The 22,676-nt window shown below is 38.8% G+C and overlaps 2 protein-coding genes across 5 annotated transcripts; one reads left to right on the forward strand and one right to left on the reverse strand.

The window, feature by feature from the left end:
• Positions 1-12,387: 12,387 nt before the first annotated feature.
• Positions 12,388-15,275, forward strand: LOC104593091 (U-box domain-containing protein 36-like). The gene is made up of 4 exons (XM_010252773.2): positions 12,388-12,948; positions 13,863-13,981; positions 14,079-14,197; positions 14,885-15,275. Exons 1-4 carry the CDS (start codon positions 12,699-12,701, stop codon positions 15,099-15,101), a joined length of 705 nt encoding a protein of 234 aa, XP_010251075.1. The 5' UTR covers positions 12,388-12,698; the 3' UTR covers positions 15,102-15,275.
• Positions 15,276-16,705: 1,430 nt separating this feature from the next.
• LOC104593092 (serine/threonine-protein kinase D6PKL1-like) lies at positions 16,706-21,609 on the reverse strand. 4 transcript variants are annotated; one of them, XM_010252776.3, is made up of 4 exons: positions 21,287-21,609; positions 21,089-21,171; positions 19,423-20,746; positions 16,706-17,761 (listed from the first exon to the last, which is right to left on the reverse strand). In XM_010252776.3, exons 3-4 carry the CDS (start codon positions 20,685-20,687, stop codon positions 16,885-16,887), a joined length of 2,142 nt encoding a protein of 713 aa, XP_010251078.2. In that variant the 5' UTR covers positions 20,688-20,746; positions 21,089-21,171; positions 21,287-21,609; the 3' UTR covers positions 16,706-16,884. The 4 variants fall into 4 exon arrangements, with proteins under 4 accessions (XP_010251078.2, XP_088757399.1, XP_010251076.2 ...); XM_088901273.1 differs by having other exon boundaries at positions 19,423-20,834; XM_010252774.3 differs by having other exon boundaries at positions 21,089-21,609.
• Between the last annotated feature and the right edge of the window lie 1,067 nt (positions 21,610-22,676).

Genomic DNA, 22,676 nt, shown 5'->3' on the forward strand with positions numbered 1-22,676 from the left:
GGACGCGAGCTGAAGAGCCTGGATGCGAACTGAAACTTAAGCGCGAGCTCAAAAGGAACAACGGTAGCAAGGACGCCCCCCCGCGCGCGCTATTTATATCCACAGCGGCCGGAAAGCGACGGTCCAGATCGAAGCCAATCCAACGGCCCACAGCCGCGCTAAACCGCACGTCTTCCGAGGCCAATCAGCGCACGTCTTTCCGAAACTGTCGAGGCGTCGCGCACGTCCTGTCAAAGGACGGGTGTCAGCACGCACCTTCTCGAAACTGACGGGGTGTTGGCGCACGTCTCCTCGCAATAAAAGCATCTGCAGCTCAACTCTCGAACAACTGCCGTCACGTCTCCCAAACGCGCGCCCTTTTTTGAAAATCAAATTAAAGCAAGCGCCCTCAGCACGGACCAAAACCCTCCTGCTACCTTACGAACTCCCCGCGCCAAGACAGACCCTTGTCGCAGGGAGTGGGGGGCAATTGATGAAGGGAAATTTGGCCCGACCTCGCAATCACCCGACACGTGGCAAAAGCAAACAACTCGGGACAGCGGAACGCCCAAAACAAGCACCAAAAGTAACGAAGTCCAAGCTCGCTACCGAGCCCGAACTCCAGACCCCTCTGCTAGAAGCCCGAGCTCCCTACCAAGAGTCCGAGCTCCCCATTAAGAGCAAGCTCCCTATTAAGAACCCGAGCTCCCTACTGAGAACCCGAGCTCCCTGCAAGGAGCACGAACTATATTGGGCCCCAAGCCTCACAATGCTGACCCGAGCTGGCCCATGGCAGCTCGGAGCACTCCCCAAACCGAACTCAAGACATCTCGCCCGCCACTCAACACTTCGCTTCCGAAACACCAGGCTGACCAAACGTACCTGACACCAAGGACGTCCGTATCCAAGGGCGACGCACCTTACTGATTTGGGATCTGACGCCTAACAGCCGCACTTCAAACGGCCTCCTGCTACCGCCACCTGCCACCGTCGTTAGTAGCCGCAGAGACGGCTCCGACAAAAGGAGCAGTGGCGGTTCTGTCCGGCCAGAGGAAATGACATCCGAACTGGCAGGAGTTTAGAAGTAATCATGCCCGATCTGACGGAAGCCTGGAAGTGAGTGCGCGAGGTGGTTATAAAAGGCTCCTACCCCCCAGGAACGAGGTATGCTAACTTTTGCGCTATCTGGTCTATCTTGCCTTTGAAAGACTCTAACTTGAGCTTCGGAGCCCTTACGTCGGGTTCTCCCCGGAGCTTCTCTTCTCCCTCCGTTTCAGGTCCCTGCCACCCAGTTCAGAGGCAAGATCGTTGACAGCTAAGATCGGCCGGATTGTGCATCATCAGTTTTTTTAAAGAAGTGCTTTCACATTTTATATAAGGTGTTGTATCATAGATAAAAATTAATGAAATTTTCTAAAATAATGATAACTTAAATGATACATAAAATTTAAAAATGACATATAAAAATAGGAATGGCATTGGGGCGGGTTAGGGGTGGGGAACATATTCTCCGTCCTCGATTTATGTTGGGGATAAAATTTGTCCTCCATCTTCGATCCCCGATGGGGATGGGTTCTTTATGGGAACTCAAATCCTTTAATTTTTTTTGATAATAGTATTTTTTTAAAAAATAAATTTACTTAAAATAAATAAAAAATTTAAATTATAAATAATGTTTTATTTATAATTTAAATCAGGGCGGGGCGGGAACCTCAATCCCCATCCCCGACCCCAACTCCATTGGGTCGGGGAAGTCGGGTCCCCGTCGAGCATGGAGATGGAGAAAGTGTCATCCCTATATAAAAATATAAAATTTGTATCATAAAAAGCTATCCAGATAATGCATGGGGCTAATTTTAGAACACCTTAGATTGCAATCAATCTATTGCTTTGTGAGACTATTTTAATGGGCCTAGAATTTTTAGTTGGTTTAGTACATTATTTGGTACAAAAAGCTTATAATAGTTAATTTACTTACATTAAGATAACACTTTGATGGCCTAGATGTTAAGATTGATTTAGTACATTATTTGGCTGGGCTAGATCAGGAAATCAAGGTATCGATACTCTTGATAATGCATCATGACTTTATATCAATTGACTATTTTTTTATTTCATATTTTAATAGAGGACATGTCGCATCAAAATTTATCATACAAAAAACAATTAAAATAATCAAAATCTCATATATTACCCGGAAAATAGATACATATTGTAGGATATACTAACTACCATAGGTATATACATTATTTAATTAGATGGCCTACGTTTTTTTCATGTATTACTTGTATGGTTAAGGTTAATTGAAATCTTTGTATAATAATTGGATGGTTGAGATTAATTCACTGATCTTATATATTAGGACATTATTTTGAATGCATAGATATTTTGACCAGATAGGGTACATCCTTTGGATGGACTAGATTAAATGAAATATTGGTAAATTATTTGGATGGTTGAAAATTGAAACTAGTTGCTTGGTCTTAGAGTGCTATCTTGATGGCCTAGATCTCAATAGATCATTTTGATGTGGCTTTATTTTATATAAATTTAAAATTAAGAGTTAGTGGAAAGAGCGAGATTCTCGATGGAAATCTTGGTAACTTGCATATATAAACAATGGGTGGTGGGTAATTTGATAATTGCATACTTCACTCATTGTTAACACTGTTACAGATGTACAAAGTTTGGAGGGGAACTAATTTGATGATTGCCCACTCCAGCAGGGTTATCTTGACCAAAGAAAATTAATCATATTATCTTACCCCAGTTAGGCAAGAATAGAGTATAGAAGGGCCATTTACACAAGTAGTTGCATTGAAGCTATTTTGAAAGTACACAGACAGACGAGTGCTCAATGTTTTTTTGGTCAGTCTCCTTATCTCTAGTCTAATAATGACAAGACTGAACTGAGTATACAATGAGATATATAGGATCTGAATATTGATCCGTGAATCCATTCCACGTATATATGTAACAGTAAGATGTGTTTTCAATCTTCCACATGCAATTTGAAAGAAAAGATTCAGCTGAAATGAAATGGTTCCACATTCTACAATACGGATGATCTTTTCATCTCATTCTTGGGTAAATTGCAAATTAAATATCCCCAGTATTTTGGGCCTAATCTCATTTTGGTTCCCGAATTTAAAAATCTATCAATCTAAGTACTTGAACTCTTAATACGTAACGTTCCTGTTAGTTAAAAGTCCAAAATCGTTAATTACCATTAAGTAATATGTGAAAGGATATAAATGCCATTCAGATGTCATCTAATTTTTTTTATCAATCATTTAAATGCTCAAACTTGAAAATTGATTTGCTAATCATCCAAAATGCTCAAATCTGATGTTTCCATTTCCGTCAGCTTCACATACTTCCTTGGCTTACGTCTTTGAGTGTGATTGGTAACATTGCCTGCATTTCAGCTTCTAGTTGTGACAGATCTGGAGCCCCGTTCAACATAATACGATCCAGTCGCTTGGTACTTAACAATGGATAATGTATGTTTTATACAAGTACAGATTAAGGGAGGCTAGGCTAGAAGTGAGAAGCTTTGCTCAAATGCCCGGATCATCACATAATTGGGGTTGTTCATCATTGCTTTGGTTCAATCTTGAGGAAGAAGATGATAAGCATTATCTTATTCTAAAGGATATTTTTTAACATTTTTCAAAAACTATAAGTTGTACATGTCATCACATGATAAAGACAAATGATAAGTCGCTAAAGATAAAGACTAAATTGAGAAATTTCTAAAAATTCAGGTACTTAATTGACACATTTTAAAATTCTGATACCAAAATGAAACAAAGCCAAAATTACAAGATACTAATCTGCAATTTACCTTGACTAATTGTTCCCCTGCCTGTAATTGTCTTTAGTTGGTATTTATTTTCCAAAATTCCTTCCAGTGTGTATGAGAAATGGAAGTCTGAAGCTTCAGAGACTTCATGACTGAGTATAAACTGGCATTACTTCTTTTCCAAAGAAAATGATCAGGCCAGTTCTGCTGCTGGTTTGTGATGATTATCTGGGCCATGCTAAACATCTGGAAACAATTGACTGGTGGAGAGCTTAATTCCATTTACCATCACAAGACCCAAGTCCAATAGAATTTGGTTATTCCCTGCTTCATGTAATTAGCAACGACGTAAAGCCCAACTGAGTCGGAGGCTCGGAGCCTGACCTCACATCGAATAGAAATATAGAATAGACGGCTGGCCCCTTTTGAATTGTGATGGTGGCCGCATGTATCACGTGCACGCAACTAACTCGTCAGAAACCCAGGACAGAAAATGTAGGCTGCGCAACGTAGGTAGGACTGATTCTTGAGTTTCGGGATTCAAGCTTCTTTCGTGTTTTCAACCGTAGGATGTGGCAACTGGCAAGAAAAGAAGGAAAAATGGGGTCCCGCCACTGCCAGTCGGTGCGGCAGAGACCATATATATAATCCGGTAGTCTCCATCTAAAAAAAGAGATACAGCTCCTGGGCCCGGGACCAAGGTCCAAGCACATTCCTAATGAGATCGTATCTGCTCCTTACACCTCGCGCCTCAATGGCGTCTTACACGCATATCCTACTATGGTCATTCCCTCCCCATTTTTTGAGAATAAAATCTTATTTCAGCTGATTCTAATTTTCATTCCTATTCTAGTCTGAACCAAACAGACCATAGAAATAGACCAGATTCTCACTGGAAGGAGTTTTGGTTCTGATTTCAATTGTAAATCAACCGGACCCTTAATTAAGCACATTCCAAGTTAATGCTTTTATACGATTCTTGATTCTTCACACCATCTATGGTGTAATCATGAGAAAGAGTTGTTCTGCACTCTCAGCAAAGCCCGTTACTTCATACAAAGCCCTACAATCTTAATTTTTTTATACGATCACCCCGAATGAGTTGAACCAACCAGTCTGCGATTAAGTGGTTTGTTTTGTTATGAATCGAATCTGAAATATCCAACTCAATCAAGTAAAATCAGATCCATACAAAAGATTAGGGTTGGGCTATAGCTTGGGTAGCCCTAATCTGTGCCTTAGATTTCTGGTCTTTGGGTTGGATTGTAGCTTCAAAAATCAAGGTCAAGCTTTGTTTCGGTCTGACTTGGGGTAGAACCTTCATATAGTTTTAGTCTTACTCAACCCAACCTTTTATGATCATCCTATACATGCATGCATACACACATGCATAAATATGTTAAAAGTGTATTTATATTGTAGAGTTTATCAACAAACTCATTAAGAGTATTAGCAGTTTGAACTCAAGTGTGCAATTGTGCCAAGTGATTCTCATCGATTGAGCTAAAATTGTTGATAAACTCTTTTGAAGAGTTTCAATGCTCTAAGAGGAGCAACTATGCCAAATAATGAACTAATTACTCTTCAAGAGAGAATCATCAAGTTCCAATGCTTCCAACTTGTGTTTACTTCTTTTAGGACTTGATGTAATTAGGGGTGTCAATTGGACTGGATTTGGTCCAATCCGATCCAGTCCAATGTGAGTCCATTATAAATGGACCATGCCCAATTCAGTCTAATGAATATTTTGGACCGGTCCAAGTCAATGTGTGGACCATCTAATTTGTTCGATTTCGTTTTGATTTAGATTGGTTTTAACCCAAACCTGGTCCATTGACACCTAGATTCTTATGTTATATCAATGGACCAGATATTGGCTTAATCTAATCCAATACAATATAAATTTATTACGGACGGACCAGGTCCAATTCAATCTAATAAATATTTTGGACGATTGGTCCAATCCAATATGTTTTCTTGGTCCATCCAATCCATCCAAATTGATTTTGGATTAGATGGGGTCCAATCCAAAACCGGTCCATTGACACCCTTAGGTGTAATCATTTACACGAAATCACACAAAATGGGCTTAATTGATTGACTTCAATTTAACAAAAACATTAAAGAACAAATGTTAAATGGTTAGGCTTTCCTTAGACTTTATAAGGAGCTTAAGTGTGAAAATTCTAAGTATGGAAGCGTAAGGAGTTAATTCTTAGATGTTTGGAGTCACCTACTTGAAGTTTCTAAGGAAGGATATAGTCATTAGTTGACTATTCATAAGGCATTAGTTGTCTACCTGTGACAGCTAAGACCAATGCCACTAAGTAGTTGACTACCCATGAAATAACTGACTACTTATGACAGTTGAGCCTAGTATTACACTAAACTTGGTCAATATTTGACTATTAAAATAAGGGTATTTGACTTTGTCTAACAACCAAGAGCATGATACACTTGGTAGTCAACTACCAAGAGGTAGTAGTCAACTATTAGAAAGAAAAGATTCTCTCTTGTGAGTGGTAATCGACTACCTAAACCTAGTAGTTGATTACTTTATTGTAACAATTGACTACTTCGCGATGAACAAGAAATTTTTTACATTTGAATGATCAATTACTATTTCCTCTTTCAACAAGCTTACAACCTTGCTGGAAATAGACTTTAAACATTTCTAAAATTGGGTTAATCCATTCCCAATGGATTTATAATTGTCACAAGCTCTAAGCATGATTCATGCTATATATACATAAGTTTGAGATAAAAATTTGAAGGAAGTGCATCAAGCTATATTGTGAAAAGAGAAAAGAGATAAATAGCAAGACAATAACCTTGTTTGAAGAGATTGTGAGCTAAAAAGATTTTTTATCCTTAGAAAAAAAATACTTGAAAATGTTACATTTGCTTTATTGATTCTCTCCAAGAATCCTTAGTCACTTCAAGTTCATTAAGCCCATATTTGTTTATGCTTATTTTTGAATTTGTATAGTTTGATTTGTATTTGTATATCTGCCTGATAAGAAGCATTATCTTGTGCTTTAATTGTTTATATTTGTTGTAATTGATCAATCACTAGTTTTCTAGCTAATAATTGTTTAAGTGTTCAAAGATTGAACATTAGAAAGGTTAGGATAACAATAATAAGCCTATCTGATTTAAAATCTTATTGGCACTTGTCCAATTGTTGTGAAGGTCTTAAGGCTTTTAGTTTAGTCTTATAAGGCTTTTAGTTGGAAGAAATCGTTAGAACCAAATTTACCCCCACCACCTTGGGTTAGGCTACCTGGGGCAACACTTGTTCTGTTTTTCATCCTCTTCTTGATAGTTTCAATAGATTTTTGCCATAATTTCATAAATGGCAAATGCTTTCTTCTTTTGACACTTTCCGCTTGGTAGTTTTACAATAAAGACTTTAATGGTGCCAATGATGGTATCACCACAATCACTAATTTGAGGTTTTTGGACTTCTGTAGTGGGTTGTTCACTATCACATGCATTCGCCTCAACTCTAGGGGGTTGTACCTATACCCCATGTGCCATGGAAGTAGAAAATCAACTAGTAGAGGCTAGCCCCCCAAATATCACATCAAGACAATTATATTCTAAACAACCCATGATGCAAAGCCTTTGTTAACGTGATAAATTATATAGTCTTTGAAAAAAAAGGTTTTGATTTTATTTTCATGTCTATGGCGATTTTGTGGTCATTTGTTTTCATCCCATCCTAATCCAATTTTTCAAATCTCAAATTTGAAAATTCAACTTCAAATTTTAAGTTTTATTGCTAAACTCAATTTGGTTTCAGTTTTTTCAGTTTTTTAATAATTCAGTTTTATGTTTTATACATTTGGTTTTTAAAAATTCAGTTTTTCGGTTCGGTTTTTAATTGAATAAATCGAATGCTCACCCCTAGCTGGTAGCTTGGTACAATTAGGGCTGTCAATAGGTCGGGTCTAAGTCGGGACCAGGTAGAACTGGAATTGACCCAACATAAAATAACGAGGACCTAGAACCAAATCAAACCCGATAGAATCTGGAATTTTTAGAACCAAAACCAATCCAATCAATTCTCGGGTAACAGACCCGATTATAATAAATATATATATATATATATATATATATATATATATAGGGACATTATATCGGGACCCAGAACCAACCCATCTAGAACCAAAACCGGCTCAACCGGTTTGGGTCCATCGGGTCAGATCCGACCCATTGATTGCCCTAAGTACAACCAACCTCTCTAAGCACATATTTATTCAAACATGCTTACATGCATACATGCATAAACACGTCACACTTACAATGAAACAAGAATGATAGTTAACAAATAAACAAATTAAATGCAGTCTCACTAGAACTAAAATATCCGAAACCTAACATGCAATATCCAAAGCACTATATATAGATAACCTTTCCGTGGATAACCTGTCATGATAACATGAACATCCAAATCCCTATGGACAAAATTTGTAGTGATAACAGGTTTATCTAAATCACCATGGATAACTTGTAACGATAGCATGAACATCCAAATCCCTATATCCGTATAGAAAACCTGTCTATGAATAACCTACAATTATAACATGAATATCCAAAAATTCCTAAAGATAACTTGTAATGATAATATGTGTATCCAAATCACTCCATAGATAACCTATATAATGATGGAGAATTGAATTGAACTGAATTCTCAATACATAAATAGAATATAAGGGTATATAACATACTGTCTCATGAGAATAACAGAATGAACAAATGAGAATCTAAGAGACAGTAATAAATCCCAAACAAATCCACACAAAGAGAATCAAATGTGAAAACAATGAACCATAAATGAGATTGACAAAACTGTAGGAAGAAAGCAATTAAATTTCTAATACATGAGAATCCGAAAGGAATAATAGGTCCCAAGCAAATTAGTCCAAGCTTGAAATGTCAGATTCCAGCTTAGGTTTAATCACAACACATTGCTGGTGCTAAAGTACAACTGATGTTCCTGATGCACGGTTGGATGAATGTGGCTTGTAATGTATTGTGGTCAGCAGATCTAAACTCTTGAGTGTTAGGTCCTAACCTTTGAGTTGATCTTAATTTATCTACAACTTTAAAAAACCCTCAAAGAAATAAGCTTTCTTTTTCATTCAAGTTGATGGTGGCCAAGGTTCAACTTGAAGTCATTAATGGGAAGAAAGTCAAAGAGACAAATTTGAAGGAAAAAAAAGAAGCAAGGAGCACTATGAAGAAAGATCGGTTCCGTCAGTGCAAATTCATGCCCACATTGTTTCAACAGCCTTTTATGATCAGGAATATCTCTCCATGAAATAAAGCACATAAGTATAAAGATATTCTCAATTCAAAGTAGTAAAGGCTGTTTGAATAGGCTTTGTCTGACCGAAGCCAACCTCGAGAAGGAGGTGAGAAAAAGATATTTCGACCAAGACAAGTAATGGAGTTGCAACCAATAGGCTTTGATGCAAGAAAGGTTTTACTTAATTAGGAAGAGAACTTTTGCACCGTTGAAATTATAGATACGGTCACTTTTTTTCACGGTGGATGTTAAAGCCCTTTCATCCAACTTCCAACATTTTGAAAATTTTCAGAAAACAAGGAGACACGGACTCAAGCAATTGTACCTATAATTTAAAAGGACCAAAGCTGTTTTCTTACTTGCAGGGTGTTAAATAACATTTTTAGTTTTGCTTTTGAAAATAACTACCACGTCAATAGAATTATATTGTTTTTGTTTTTAAAAATAAAAATAATCATATTGTAGAACGTGGCCGAATCTCCTGCCCACACAAACTTTGTCCACGTCTACCCACATAACATCGCAGTCACACATGGAGAACATCTCATCATCCTACATGATATTATGCAGGGGGAGATATTCCCAATTCAAGGGATAGTGTGTTGTGAGTAGACGTGAACAAAGTTCTCATGAGCAGGTGATTCGGTGTCTTGTAGAACACCCCCCCCCCCCACCCTTATTGTTGGTTTGGACTTCAGATTAGTTATAAATGGATAGTGTGTTGGGTAGCGGTGTTGAGCCTGTGGACTATGGAGTGGATTGTGTTGGCATGGTGTCGTTATAATTATTTGGTTCTTTCAGGGATTTAATGATTACCATAGTTCCTTCACTCTCTAAAATTAACAAGCATACCTGGTTGGTATAAAGTGATGGTGAAAGAATAATATCAGAATTAGCTGAACTTGATGACTGTTTTAGGGGATGTTTAACCAATAATAATAGAATTTGGATCTATCATTCAAAATCTATTAATCTACTACAAGACATTATATTCATACATTTGGAACATCTCCCCATAAATGACAACATATAAGTATAAAAGATGTTCCTTATACGAGGCTGTAATATTAGATCCCAGATTCATATATAATAAAAGTCACTGTGGTGCATTTACACTCAATGACAAATATAGGTAGGGCTGGAAGTTGGGTTGCCCAACTAGAAGAATTTCAACCATATTGGGTTTGGTTTAGGTTTCGGGCCCATTGAAAATATAACAAATTTTCACAATCCAACTTGGCCCAAATTGCACCCCTAGATGTAGAGAATTATTGTCAGTTAAACAGCCCCTAATGTAACCATCAAGTGCAGCTAATCCAAATTCCTAAACATGACCCGAGCTCAAAAAAATAAAAAATAAAATAAAGCATCCACCGTAGAAGATGTTTTCCATGGATGTTAGTGTCTTGTGGATAGGGTGTGAAGTTCAAATGAGCCCCCCACAACGTCCCACAGCACATCCCCGCCATGTATTGGGAACATCTTCCGATGATGACATATCATCAATTTTGGTATTATCATCAGGAGATGTTCCCAATACATGGCAGGAATGTTCTGTGGAATGTTGTGGAAGAGTCAATTTTGTGAGGAGTTGATTTGATCTCTAGGGTGTGGGCAGCAGATCCCACAGATGCAGTGCAGACTCCCTACTCTGACGATCTGACTTCGCTTGAGAGAATTTAGTGAATGGGCCACAGCCACCCATCAAAGTGGATAGGGGCGGTGCGGAACCTCCCAGTTTGAACTTTGAAATTTGCAGATAATGACACACCCAGAAAAACCTGAAACCACAGATTGAAAACAACACCTCCACCTCCAGAGTCGTGATGGACATAATCCCACTGGGATGAGGATGAATAGTTCTTCCATGGATTTCCATCGAAGAGACTTTTCATATCATATCTGTAGAAAAAAATTAATTGAGATCATCTAATTATTTTATTGAATTCATTTCTTGCTAGTTCGTAATTCTAATTCGAAACTTTGGGGGGGGGGGGGGGTATTCGACAATGTGGATGGTTTTGTTTTCCAGAAGAAAGACAATTGTCAATTGTATTGTTATTTAGAAGCATTGAAGAAACAAACAAGAAATAATGCAAAGCTTAACACATACATAATTGTTGTGGTTCTTCTTTCTACTTGCTGATACTGTGATTATACTACTACAAATGTTTCTAAAGCTAGTAATTTGATTAAACTAATATGACATCATTTAATAAATATATGACATCAGTAATCTCATAACAAGTGATCCGTTGTAAGGGGTTAAAATTAAAGGCTGGGGGCAGATAAAAAAGGCAATGAGTTAAATGAGTTAAAGTAAAAAAAGTATTAAGCTCATAATTTAACAATGAATATGACATTAAATAGACTGAAATGAAAAAATAGGATTCATGTAGGACATGATGATGATGATAGAATGGGAAATTAATATGATGTACAGGTTCAGTGCAAATATGCACTCTAGTTCAGTTTTGTTGGCGTTTGGCAAGAAAGCATTTGTGTAAAAGTATATTTCTATATTGGGTTTTGCATTTGCATCCATTACAACTAAAAATCGTTTGATAAGAAAGTAAATTTTTTCCATGCAAAATTAACCTAACTTTGCATCTGTATAAATCAAAATGTACTCTGCATATTATATTTGTATTTACACTTTATTTGCATCATTTCCACCCTGCAACTTACTTTGGAGCATGCGTAAATGAGTAAGGGAGGAAGTTAAACCCTTCCCAAAATTTTATCGGCATGGCTAAAACTTAGTTGGTCTTCTGTTGAAAGAGAAAGGAAAATGAAAGAATCAAGTGACACGTCTCAATAAGTAGGAAAGCAAATAGTGCTTTCAGAGGGCCACCACCCCATTTTGCGAAGTAGTTGAAAAGGCAAAAGCATACATGACCAACCAAAGGCCGCCATTTCAATCATTTTCAACCCGCTGGCCTTTTTGTCTCAAGACTCCAAGGACCATAAGCATTCTTGTGTGTTGACCTAGTTAAAACCTCAAAAAATAAAAGAAGAGTCTAACTAGGTGAATTCAACAATATTTAGGGTATGCTAAATTAAGATTTAAACCAATCACATTAAAAATGTCATATGATCTTATTCATTATATTCTACAAAGTATATCTATCACTGATTCACACTTTTAGCTGCACAATGCAATTAATGCACCATATTTGCCTAGAAAGAAGGAGATATGTATCAGTGATTAAATAATCCTTCACCCATGTGCATGAATGAAGTGGGTTTACGCACTGATGATGAGTATGAATCATTTAGCTTGGACCTGGACCGCTAAAACCATATGTTAATTTTGGGAGGAAGCAAGTTTCAAATTGTTTTTGTTCTAATCTGTGTAATGGGGGCTTAGAAGGAGAGTTGAATTGCAGAGAGAACAAAAGCACGTTGGAGCTTGGAGAATGGAGAGTGGGGTGGGCGTAGTCAGTGATCCAAGCGCCTACAGACCTTGACAAAATTAAAGAGAATCTCTTTTCCCTTTTACCACAGTACTGGACCCCCTATAAACTGCCAAACCCATATAACTTCCTTGCTCGCCCCGTCTCCCTTGCTCTGATAAATGCGACGAGAAAGCGATAAGAGATGGAGGAAGAGAATATTATGTCACCGTCGGAGGAGGAGGAGCGATCTCCTGAAATAGTAGAGCTAGGAGAAGGCAGTGAGATTATAGTAACTGCAGGCAGCAGAAATGAAGGATCTCGCGACGTTTACGTGGCTGTCGGAAAAAACGACTTGGATGTTCTGAAATGGGCTCTCGATCATGTTGTATCTCAAGGAGCTCGCTTGTATCTCATCCATGTCTTCCCTCCCATCAATTACATCCCTACTCCTGGTAACATAATTAAACTCAGCCCTTTGTATCTCTACTTTTTTTTTTTTTTTTTTGCTTCAAATGTTGTTTCTCGGATGCGAAGGAGCAATTTCTATAATATATGTATATAACGATTACATCTGGCTACGTCTAGTCCAGAGATCACACTGATCATCACTTGTTGGAGGAGCTTAACTGGGAGGACTAGTAGTACTCTGTGTGGTAAATGAGTTTTTGGAGCTCAGTGTGGCCATAAAACATAGTTGATTGTCTTTATATCTCAAGCTGCCTAATTAATCCAGGAAGGATATGGGTGAGTTAGCCTAGTCTTTCTTCTTTGATTCTCTTAGAAATTAATTAACCAGTCAGACTGGGTTGAGGAAGTGCCCACTGGCCACTCCCCAAAGAAACCCGGCTGGACTTAAACAGGTCTGGGGATAACCATTGAAATTGCAAGGTTTAAGAAATCAAGGTGCACTTAAAGAATTATTCCAACCCCAACTAATCTAGTGGTGACAGGTGATCAGGTACTCGGTGCTATATCTATCAGACCAAAGGAGTAAGAATAAAGGAACCGATTGCCTTGTGTGTTTTTGTTTACATAAATAACATTCAACATGGTTCACCAATTAAGTATATATTAGACGCACGCACTAGACAGGCTTGGCATACCTATGTTCTCTTTAATTTTATAGACACTCTCAAATTTTAGATCTCTGATCAGGTCATAGTTCATCCAACTCCAAGTGATTGTGCACTACTTGTCACAAGTACTGTCTGAAAATAAAGCAGTCAGTAGGGAGTATTTGTGTTTTATTGGTCACACAGACTTTTTATACATCTCTTTGACATTATCTTCCCTCTTAAAACTCCTGACTCATAAATGTGGTTGGGTTTTTCTTTTTTTTTTTTTCCTTTTTGTGGTGTGGGTGTAGTTGGGAGAGTAGCAAAGAGTCAAATGAGCCAAGAACATGTGAAGGAGTACATCCAGGTGGAGAACACCAGGAGGGAGTACCTCTTGCAGAAATACATTCGCTTGTGCCGTGATGCGAAGGTGAAGGAATGTTTTGCGCTGTATTTTTTATTCATATGGGTGCGCCTTGGAACTGCCACATCTTAATAAGATTGATGCTTACGTTTTCTTGTGTCAGGTAGCTGTAGACACAATGCTTATTGAAAGCGATCACACAGCCAAAGCAATTCTGGAACTCATTCCTGTTCTTAACATTACCAACCTTGTCATGGGAACAAAGCGAACCCCTTCCTCTAGGTAACCCTGGTCATTTTTATTCTTGCCTTTACTCTCTTCTAACCAAGCAAAGGGCTAAAGTAAAACTACATAAAAAATGGATACGTAAGGAAAAAGGTCAGAACTTGGAATACGATACCTCTTTCTGGTTTCTGCTACAATGGGGAATTATATTATCGATCCGGGTTGTCTACTCTATCAGATGGGAGACCTAGTTACTAGTCACGTTTACAACAACACAGTCCACATTACTCCTATAGACCTATAACCAACCTTATATTAGAGGTAAAGTTTTGTCCAACTAATTATATCCCTTAATCTTTAATCCGACTCTCTTTCAATTAAAGCCCCAAATTTTTGCCAAGTGGAAGTTCCTGAATTGCTTAGGGAAGCTCGCTATACAACTCAACCAGCAAACATGCTCCCCATATATGCATATTGAAAAGGGTCAAACAGCACGGCTTCACAGATCCCCTGCCCCATTGGGAATTGTCACACAGTTCTTGGGAACAGAGTCCACTACCCACCCCCACCCTAGTCTTTATATGACAAAAAAAGAAAAAAAAAAAAAACAATTCAGTTATTCTTACATTCCCCAGAGAGGTATCCCAGGTAATCTTCCCTGGTCCTGTCCAGCCATGAATAGTTTTTTGTTTAGCTTGTAAATCTGTCGAACCTCGTGGCTGAAGAGTTGAGTTATCTTTGCAGGCGGTCGAGGAAGGGATTGGGGAAAAGTGAATTTGTCCAGAAAAATGCTCCTGAATTTTGTGAGGTCAACATTGTTTTTGGTGGTAGAAAGGTTGTACGACAACGAATAATGGAAATGCAATCTTCTCCACCATCAAGTCGACAGAAACCAGAAATTACGCGAAATGCAGAAAGGAGCTTCTTTGAATGCGTGTGCTTTTCAGCAAAGTCTAATTGAGGGATATCATATGTTTCTCTGGCTCTCTATTGGTCTTAAAATATCTGAAACCATGGTCTATATCTGCAAGACTAAAAAACCTATAATGGTTGTATAAGGAAAATGCTTCGTGGCAACTGGCAAGGTACCTGAAAGTTTCGAAAAAATGGGAAGAGTATACATGCTTGCATGCAAGCGAGTGTTCACTGAATTAGTCAACTCCACAAGGACTGGGTGCACTATTGTGACTCCCTTTGGAAGGAAAGCACGAAACTGACTTACTGATCTAACGTCCGAATGAATAATAACTAGCAAGTTCTCAAGGATTTTTTAAATAACGCATTTACCTTGGTGTCTTGCTTTAACAAAAGTTGGTGAATAAATTATTGAAGAAAACGAAATGTAACAGTAGTTCACGGAACACAGCAGAAACCCTTCGTCAATTATGAACTCTCGATCAATTTTTGTGCTTGTTTGTAAATGGGACAAGTGAACCTGACCACCTATTTAAGTATTGAAATTAATTTAACTTTAACCATATTTTCTTGCACCCAAATTATCAAGCACTGGTTAGTGGCAACAAAGCACCCATTGGGCTAAAATCTAACCCTTAACTCACCATGGTTGCCAAGACGGAGACCTAATAGCATCCTTCCCTTATTCTTGCAGTATCCAGTATAAACTGGAAGAACGCAAAGGAGACATTATTTGTAATTATCTAATGTAGCATGCAATAGCATCCCTTCATGCAGACCTACTCCAAAGAAGATAATGTCGATCTATGAGATGTGCAACTCTACTAGATGTTCTTAATGGAGCTTCAGGCCATACCAAAAAGCAACAAACATCCAACAAGAGTTGCAAGGTCTCTACCATTTTGGTTTCAGTGCTTAACCTGTACCCAAAAAAAAAGCCTTGGGAGGATACAAAACCAGAACTAATCCACTGAACCGATGAGAGTGAACCATTGCACAATGCTGGTAGGGGTTACCTCTTAAATTATTTGCAGAACCTTTATCTTAAGACGCATGTAAAATTTACAAGACTCATCCGAATAATGATCTAGATCCTAAATAAATAAGTAATAATCTTGAAGAGCATGAATCACAAGTTATACTTTGCTTCTAGATTTTTTTTTGGCGCCTCTAGATTGTTAAGGTATGGTATGAAATGCTAGCATCTAGACAGTGCCACAGTAGATATGTGAGACTGCTCAAACTCATAACTACAGCCTGCCGAAAAATACTACCTACAGGTTCCTACGAGTAACAGAGAGAAAAACATGCAGTCATTCTAACTATAAATTTAAGATCCAGCAAGCATAGGTCCAGAAAGTGCAGTTCTTTGGTTAAGAGAAACAGTGGACCTAATACCAGCAGAATGATGACACTCAATATTGATCTGTTAGAATTGAGGAGTACCACCATTAGATGATTACCAAATGTTACCCAAAGCTCTCCCACAGCATGCACTCCAACATCTCCAAATAGTTGAGGAATTTCAGTAGTTGGCTTCATTTTTCTGTATGACCATGCAAAACATTTCTACAATGACTCTGGCTCTGCTAAAAACAAGACATGTGCAATGGGCTACCAGAAATCATTTACGTTAGCTGTGGATAGGGGTTGGCAGAAGAAAGAAAAGTAACTTCTTTACTCGTTTTTGCAGGACTTATCATGCTTAATGCAAATAAAGAGTAGTTACATGTGCAACTGAGAGCAGCTACAACTTCTGATCTCCTTGCCATGGAAAAGAACCATTCAATCACAATATCTTACCATCAAACTGGTGCAACTTACAAGAATCAAAAGAAATCAATCTCTAAATAATTACCTGAAGGCTTCACATCTACTCCTGGCATCTTCTCATTTGTTGGTGCCTTTGGCACTTCTGTTCTTGTTGGGAAGTCTATTACAAAAGGCTTTGGCACATCAGGTGGACTGGCACACCGGATAAGTGCCCAATTGACACTTTGAAAGAATGGATGCTGCTTAACTTCAGTGGCCCCACGCCTATATGCAAGGCGATGTTGTGGCTCTTTCACAAGTAAACCTCTGATCAAGTCTCTTGCAGCAAAACTCACAGTAGGTGATTCAGGAAATCTTAGGGGCTGCCCTACCACATTGAAGAGAGTAGCACGGTTTCCTGAACCTTTGAATGGAGTCTTCCCAAACAAAAGCTCATAGAGAAAGATACCAAATGTCCACCAATCTACAGCACTGCCATGGCCTTCACCTTTGATGATTTCAGGGGCCAAATACTCATGGGTACCCACAAAAGACATTGACCGAGCATTTGTAGGTTCTGCAATGAGCTCTGGAAGCGGAGATACCTGATTATAAACTTCATTTTTTGGTTTTGATTTCTTTTCTTTCTTGGGTTTTCTTGACAAGAAACGTGGTGCAAAACATGTTGGTTGTATGCAAGATGGCTGGATCATGCAAGTTGGCTCGATGCAAGAAGGCTGAACACAGTAGCCAGAGTTCTTTGCTGAGTCCATGTTTGTGTTTGTGGACCTCACCAATGTTGGACAGACTGCACATCTTAGAGAGAGATCGAAATCTGAAAGCATTATATGGCCATCTTCCCTCACTAAAACATTCTCTGGTTTAAGGTCTCTATAAATGATCCCAAGCATGTGTAGGTACTCCAAAGCAAGGAGAACCTCTGCTACATAAAACCTGCACCATGATTGCAAAAGTTGATTCAATGAAACTAAAGCCAATAAACTTTTAATCCACTTGTAAAAAGCATCCACACTCCACAATCACCAAATTGATACAAATAAGTTGTATACATGATATGAGGTTGAAATGTAGTGTGCAGTGCATCAAGACATGTCTGTAACACCTACCATATGCATACCATAGGGGACATAACTTGGTGTAATGGTACAATCTCAGGCTGACAAGCATGAGAATATGGGTTCAAGTTTGAGAGCATCTATATTGATACAAATAAGTTGTACATGATATAAAGTTTGAGAATATGGCATGTCTATAACACCTACCAAATGCATACTATAGGGGGCATTGCTCGGTGTAATAACAAAATCTCAGGGTGACAAGCATGAGAACATGGGCTCAATTCTGAGAGCAGCCACTTTGTGGGGGGAAAAGTTAGGTCCATACCCAGTCTACCCCTCCCAAGACCCCACATATCCTCTTTGTACATCTTTCCTTAATATTAATGAATCAGTTTCTGTTAGTCATTAAAAATATACGACCCCACATAGCTGGGATCAACATTGGATAACGGCCTTTCTAAATATACATGAATTTTGCCCATATGGAATAGTTGTAACTTATTACAATCTAAAACCAGGTTCAAATTATTTCACTTGTTCACAATTTTCTTTTGGGGTGGGAATGGGTATTTAGAAAACGTAGTTCTAATTCAAGAACAAAGGAGGAAGAGGGACTGGGAAGAAGCAGTGAGCTTCCAAATGATAATAGGAATACAGAGAAGATTGGCAACAAAAATGTTTCTCCAGTTTAATCCTGTGTGCAAAGTGGAGTGGATAGATGTGTCTTTTACAAATTGCATAGGTTAATGCCCAGAGAAGCACTGAAATGTGGAAAGCAATTGAAAGATAGTTAATGAATTAAATAAGAAAACTAAAGAATGCCAGGAACTGAGCAAAGGGAAGAATTCCAGGCATGTGGAAGAGAGATGATATGATGTGCTTACTTATTCTAACTATCTTTAAAGTAACTTGGTAGATTTCAAAGGGAGTTCGGAGGCCATTGTTCGTGGTGGTGAAGGAAGAACAGAGTCATCTTCTTTGTGTTAAAAGCTGGAACAATGGTAGGGTTCATCAATTATAAATGACCCTAATGATGATAAAATGAAATTAAAAAGATCCTGGTTATGATTTACAAAGAAAATCACAAGTGATCCAGGCAAAAAATCATTTCGGAAATAATTAAAGGTACTTATTGACCATGCTAGCTCTGTACAGTGGCTTAGGTTCGGGATCATGACAAGATTTAAATATCTTCTATCATCTGAATAGACAAAAGCGCATATTTCTAAGTGATTGTAGACATGCATTTGCATGGTCAACTTATATTATATCGGTATTTTGCTTCTCAAAGGTTTAACGGCAGGAAGTCATTTTTCGTATGCCATCCTGTGGATTTATGCAGAGGAAAGTTCACCAATGCTAAAAAAACATTATATAGATTATTAGATTGTTCAAATTTTAGTTAGAAATACATGTTCCTTTTGTACATCTTCTTTACCTTAAAGCATTGGCTACTTGCTCAGTTTAATAAGTTTTCATATGCCATCAGCTATAAGAAAAGAACCAAAGGAAATAAGAACAGGATTAGGATTATACCGAGCTGCATGCTCAGGAAAATACTTTCCTGGTTGTCGTTGACGGAGTGCATGCAGGTCTCCTCCTGGGCAAAACTCCATGACTAGGCAAGAGAACTTCTCTGTCTCGAAGTGTGTATACAAAGTAGGCAGGAACGGATGATCCAGAGACTGCAAAATCTCTCTTTCTGTCTGAGCCCTCAGAAGCTTTTTCCGACTTGCTAGAGCTGCTTTGTCCATGACCTTCATGGCAAATAAGCTTCTAGTCCCAGTTAACTCAGATAGGTAAACACTACCTATATCTCCACAGCCCAACCTCCTCAAGAGCCTGAAGTGATTCAATCCCAACACCCCATCACGAGAACGAACAGCTTGAATTGCCTCCCATCTTCTATCATTCCCTTTGTGGGGTTTGTATACAGCACTGCTCATGCTACTTGAACTACTCTCATCACTAACATCACTGCCAGTGCTTCCTCTGCAGATACTAGTTTTCCTGCTCTCTACAAAATCACAGGAGTTGCTAGCTTTGGCACTTCCACCAGATTTTTCCACACTGCTGACACGGTCACTAACATCTGTGGCAGCAAAGCTCTCCTTAGCTTCTATGTATTGGGCCTCAGTGCAGAAATTGTTATCAGGACTAGGATAACGGTTGATGCCCGAGTGTGGTGCTAATGAGCTGTTATCTGGATCTTCACAAGGATCCGAAACAAAGCCTTCTTGCTTCGGCAAGCAAGTTGACTTAGGAGTCTTTGAATCATCTATGTGATTTTTAATGCAAGGTTCCGGCTCCGGATTCGTTTCTGTTAGAACCTCCTCCTGAGTGGTTGCTCCAGCCATCTTGCTATCCTTTATGTCCACCGGTAAAGGTTGCCCTCTGTTCGATTTATGAGATTTTTTCAAGGAACTGGGTACTTCTTCCTTCTGCAAATGGTCTTGGATTGTCTTGTGGGAATGCTTCTGATGCATAGCAGGAGCTGCTGGATAGTTAGTAGTCTTGGTATCGTGATCCGGTGCGGTCACATATGAAGTGGACGAGACTCCATTACTCGATTGTTTTGGAGAAGACCGTGGCGGTGGTTGAAAAGAACGAGGATTTGCTGAGACGGGGGAAGAGTTAGAACCTGGAACGGAAGCAGAATCATGAGCTTTGGAGGAAGCACGAATTGCATCGGGCAGGAATTCTTTGGAGCAATTTGGCGTCGAAGCTGACGCGCTGCAACTCAACTCTTCAACCATAGGTTTTTGGGAGGAAGCGGTATGTAGCTCTGGAGCTGTAGCCATCAATGACACGATACTCAACTCAAATCGTCCTCTCAAGTAAACGAATCAAGACAGGGATTCTGCCGTACAAGATCAAGCAAGAAGGATAATTCAGACAAAGCGATTCAAAGATTCTCTCTTTTTTCCTCAAAATCAAAATTTCCAAATCTGCACACACGCGTTACCGATACCACCATTATTATCCCAGACAGTGAAATTGGATTCCTAAGGATTATGGAAATAAATATCTCCCGCCAAAGGAGAAAAGGGCAAGATTTAATCAATTTACGCAGTCGAACGAAAATTAAAAATAAAACACCCGGATTTCCATTGTAGTCTGCCAAGCTATTGCTGAAAGAGATTCAAAGAGAATAAGAAGTACACAAATGGGAAGAAAAAAGAAAAAAGAAAGAATCGATTACCTGATCACTGATCAGAGAATAGATCTCAGAATGCAGAGGGGGCGATCTTTCATGGCTGGAAAGTAAAATGAGACGCTTCAGAGCTGAAAAGAGAGAGAGATTTTTTTTCTCTTTTTTTACTTTTCAGAAAAGGGCTTAATAGATCGGATCCAAACAGGAGAAGGGGGCAGTACTGGAGCTGAGAGAAGAGAACTCTACCGAATTTCTGTTATTTCGTCGTCACTCGTCTTGGAGAGATTAGACGAAACGAGTCCAACTCCAGCAGGCACCAGCAAGCAAATCAAAGCAGTAGCAAATGCAATGCAAATCAATCCGTCTTTATCTTCTTGGATATTCTCTCTTCTCTCTTCCTTGTGATTTTCTTTTTCTTTTTATTCTCTCGTTTATTTTTTCCCTTTCTCTTCGGTTCTTCCTTGTTCTTCTATAGTCTACACCCAGTCACCAGCAGCAAAGCGAGAGAGAGACAGAGAGACAGAGACAACTCCTGAGAAGACTCAAGACCGAAGGCCGAAGAGAGCGCCTTTTCTTTTCTTTACCTCGGATATTAATTAATTAACTAATTTCTTTTTACTAAAAAAGAAAAAGAACTATACGTATTATTTCTCTCTTATCTATTAGATAAAAAGAGGTATTTTGTCTGTCGTATTAATAGTAATAATTAATTAGAAAAAAACAACAATAATTCTTACCGAAAAAACAATTATCATTAAGTAATAAAAAGTTCAAGCCCTAAGTACCGTAGACTGTACTACTACGACGAGTACTGTAGGGTCTATTTTGGAGTTTGGTCCGAAACGAAATCTTTCTTTTCAACTCCCGGTTTAAGCTCAGGCTCTGCTGCGGTCGTGAGTCGTGACTGATTGACTCAATACTATAGAGAGCGGATGGACGCCGCTGGTCCAAGAAACTATTGCGCGAGTGGGATTTGTATAAATCGTCGACCGCAGTCAAATTGCATCTGACCATTGGATCAGAATCTAATATTTTTAAAGCTTTCTTTTCTTTGTCCCCTGGGGCTGGGAGTGTGAAAGAAGACCAAGATTTGACAGGGTTGTGGAGGTTTGGAAGAACGGAGACAAGAATAGAAAGGCTTTGATTTGATAAACTGAGAGAGTAATTAAATTAATTAATTGGGGTAGAGGAGTTATGTTGGATTCAGATGAGAAGACAGTATGAGAGGAGTAGAGGTGCGGTAGCACTGTAGCACTTATCTTGTATGTATATATCACAACTCACAAAGCATTTTTTGGGTTGGGGGAAGATGGGAAGATTCATGAGTCATGAGGGTGTGTGTGGGGGGACTGAGGAGGTGTCACATGCATGCACGTGAACCAGGAAGGCAAGATGCATGTGGATCGCTGTGTCAAATGGTGGCGCATGATAATAAAATATGCTTCCGGTGCTTTTTAGTTTTTAACCGCCCAAGGCAAGGGAGGAGGGGGGAGCAGGCGCTCGATCGGGGCTTCTTCCTCTTCTTTTCCAAATTCCAATTCCAATTGTGGATGAATCCAATTTCCCAAAAATTTATTTGATTAAAATAATGTAATATTTTTGGGGGAATGGATTCGATGGGAGATGGGGATACCCT

This window comes from Nelumbo nucifera, chromosome 3 (genome assembly GCF_055504915.1).
Source record: "Nelumbo nucifera cultivar China Antique chromosome 3, China Antique-T2T, whole genome shotgun sequence".
Classification (NCBI taxonomy): Eukaryota; Viridiplantae; Streptophyta; class Magnoliopsida; order Proteales; family Nelumbonaceae; genus Nelumbo; species Nelumbo nucifera.